The sequence below is a fragment of the Nematolebias whitei genome, chromosome 12 (genome assembly GCF_014905685.2).
Source record: "Nematolebias whitei isolate Nwh7 chromosome 12, NemWhi1, whole genome shotgun sequence".
Classification (NCBI taxonomy): domain Eukaryota; kingdom Metazoa; phylum Chordata; class Actinopteri; order Cyprinodontiformes; family Rivulidae; genus Nematolebias; species Nematolebias whitei.
Genome location: NC_056509.1, coordinates 7126755 through 7129500, shown reverse-complemented (window position 1 = coordinate 7129500; position 2746 = coordinate 7126755). Strand labels below are relative to the sequence as shown.

General features: G+C 45.3%; 1 protein-coding gene across 1 annotated transcript in view; it reads right to left on the bottom strand.

Annotated features, from left to right (window-relative positions):
* Positions 1-485: 485 nt before the first annotated feature.
* Positions 486-2746, bottom strand: part of glrx5 (glutaredoxin 5 homolog (S. cerevisiae)) — a 3337-nt gene continuing 1076 nt past the window's right edge. The window contains exon 2 of the mRNA XM_037685252.1: positions 486-1238. Coding sequence (XP_037541180.1) covers positions 1066-1238 — 173 coding nt within the window. The 3' untranslated portion in view covers positions 486-1065. The remainder of the gene's footprint in view (positions 1239-2746) is intronic.

Here is a 2746-nt window from a genome sequence, read left to right as displayed (position 1 = left end):
CCTGGTGGAAGGCTGTAAAAAAAAAAAAATTAAGATTAAGTTCAAAGCCGACAGGTGAGCTTCGACGGCACTGACCCTAGATGAACCACCAAGTGTCTGACTTCTGGAACCGGTCTGAGCCTTTAAGCCCCGCCCACTTCTTCCTTTACAGCATGAAGCAACCGATGTTATAAAATTACAAATCAACATGAGTCGACACCTAATCACGTTTTTTAAGATGATTGTCCTTACCACAATAACATCCCGTCCGTTCACATGGAGGGACCGGACCTACATCTGAAACCTACAGGGAAGCTTGGTCCACTTTGGGTTCTCGTGGGTCTGCTCAAACTAGCCATTAGCTCAACGATCCGAGGGACCAACGTCCAGAGCAGATCGCCAGTCTTCTAAATTTCAAAGAGGTTTATTCAAACATTAACATGGAAACTTTCACTTGTTCAATTAATATTTGGACAGAAATTTTGGAAGTACCGAAGCATTACTGTAACATCGACATTAAACCGGTTTAATGTTGGCTGCGTTCAGACCAGCTGCTCGTCGATTCGGTCTCACTCTTTTCAAACCGAGGCCTTTCAGAAACCTGAAGACGTTGTCGTTCGTAACTTTTACACAGAAACTCGATTCAAAACGTTTCTACGGAGGACATGGAGCGCAGAGCTGCTCCATCATCTTTTATATAAACCTTTACTGTAGTTCCAGGATTAACCAGATTATTTTGGATTCCCTGCTGGTTGTTGTGGTTTCTTCTCAGATCAACGCGTTAAAAGAACTAAAGGATGGTTTGTCTGTGCGAGCCAAACTCAGCATCACTTGTGAGGACTTCAGAAGAGACACAGGAACACTGATTCCTCCTGCCAAGTTCTTGTAGGTGTCGTCTTAAAGTCCTCAGCTGTTCAATCTGAACTCTTGTTGGCCAACCAGGTGACGGCTGCTTTTAGACCATTTTATCTGCAATCATTTGAGCGTGTGTGGAGGAGGAGGAGGAGGAGGAGGAGGAGGAGGAGGTGGTTTCAATCTGAAGACGTGTCCTCGTCTTCTCAGCTGTTTTCAAGTCGTCTCTTTGATTTACTTGGCTTCTTTCTCCGTGTCCTGCAGAGCTGAGCGGATGCCGAGCTTCTTCAGCTCCTCCACCAGATCTCCGTTTTGGTGCATCTGCAGCAGGATGTCGCAGCCTCCCACAAACTCTCCGTTAAAGTACACCTGAGGGATCGTGGGCCAGTTGGAGAAGACTTTGACTCCTGTAGGTGCAGAGAAAACATCAGATGAACACGTGACAGACTGAACTCAGCCAGGAAGAATAAAAAGAACCCTTTAACCCCTCAGCGCTGACACGGTTTTAAAAACACGACATTAACGTGAGCGATGGTGTACCGTTGAACTTCAAGCACCACACCCTTTGGCTCCAGCTGCACGACACTGATAATAAGACAGGGGTCTGCAGCCCCAGGAGGCCGCTCGGACCCTCTGCAGCAGCTCTTTGTAATGGTGTGGAAAAATCCAGAGTGTTTAAACTTTTAGATACATTTTCACAACATGCGCACGACATTAAAATGTGTAGAACGCGCTGGACTGTGAACTCAGTATTTTTAAATTAACACAACAGACCTTTATTGTGATTGCACCCGAGTACAACTAAATAAAAACTGAATGCAATGATGTGGAGGTGCCAACATCTAATATTTTATTCAGAATAGAACACAAATCACAGATCAAAAGTTTAAACTGAGAGAATGTTTCATTTTAAGGGAAAAATCTGTTGTTTCCAAATTTCATGGCGTCAACAAATCCCAAAAAAGTTGTGACAAGTCCATTTTTACCACAGTGTGGCATCCCCCCTTCCTCTTCCAACACTCAACAGACGTCTGGGGACAGAGGAGACCAGTTTCTCCAGTTTATAAATAGGAATGCTCTCCCATTCATGTCTAATACAGGCCTCTAACTGTTCAATCGTCTTGGGCCTTCTTTGTCGCACCTTCCTCTTTATGATGCACCAAATGTTCTCTATAGGTGAAAGACCTGGACTGCAGGCTGGCCATTTCAGTACCCGGATCCTTCTCCTACGTAGCCATGATGTTGTGATTGCTGCAGAATGTGGTCTGGCATTATCGTATTGAAAAATGCAGGGTCTTCCCTGAAAGAGATGACGTCTAGATGGGAGCATATGTTGTTCTAGAACCTGAACATAGTTCTCTGCATTAATGGTGCCTTTCCAGACATGCAAGCTGCCCATGCCACAAGCGCTCATGCAACCCCATACCATCAGTGATGCATGCTTCTGAACGAAGAGTTGATAACAACTTGGGCTATCCTTGTCCTCTCTGGTCCGGATGACATGGCGTCCCAGTGTTCCATAAAGAACTTCAAATCGTGACTCATCTGACCACAGAACAGTCTTCCATTTTGCCACACTCCATTTTAAATGACTCCTGGCCCAGTGCAAACGTCTGAGCTTGTGGAGCTTGCTTAGAAATGGCTTCCTCTTTGCACTGTAGAGTTTCAGCTGGCAACGGCGGATGGCACGGTGGATTGTGTTCACTGACTATGCTTTCTGGAAGTATTCCTGAGCCCATTCTGTTATTTCCTTGATAGTGGCATTCCTATTTGAGGTGCAGTGACGTTTAAGGGCCCGGAGATCACGAGCATCCAGTAGAGTTTTACGGCCTTGACCCTTACGCACAGCGATTGTTCCAGATTCTCTGAATCTTTTGATGATGTTATGCACGGTTGATGATGATAACTTAAAAGT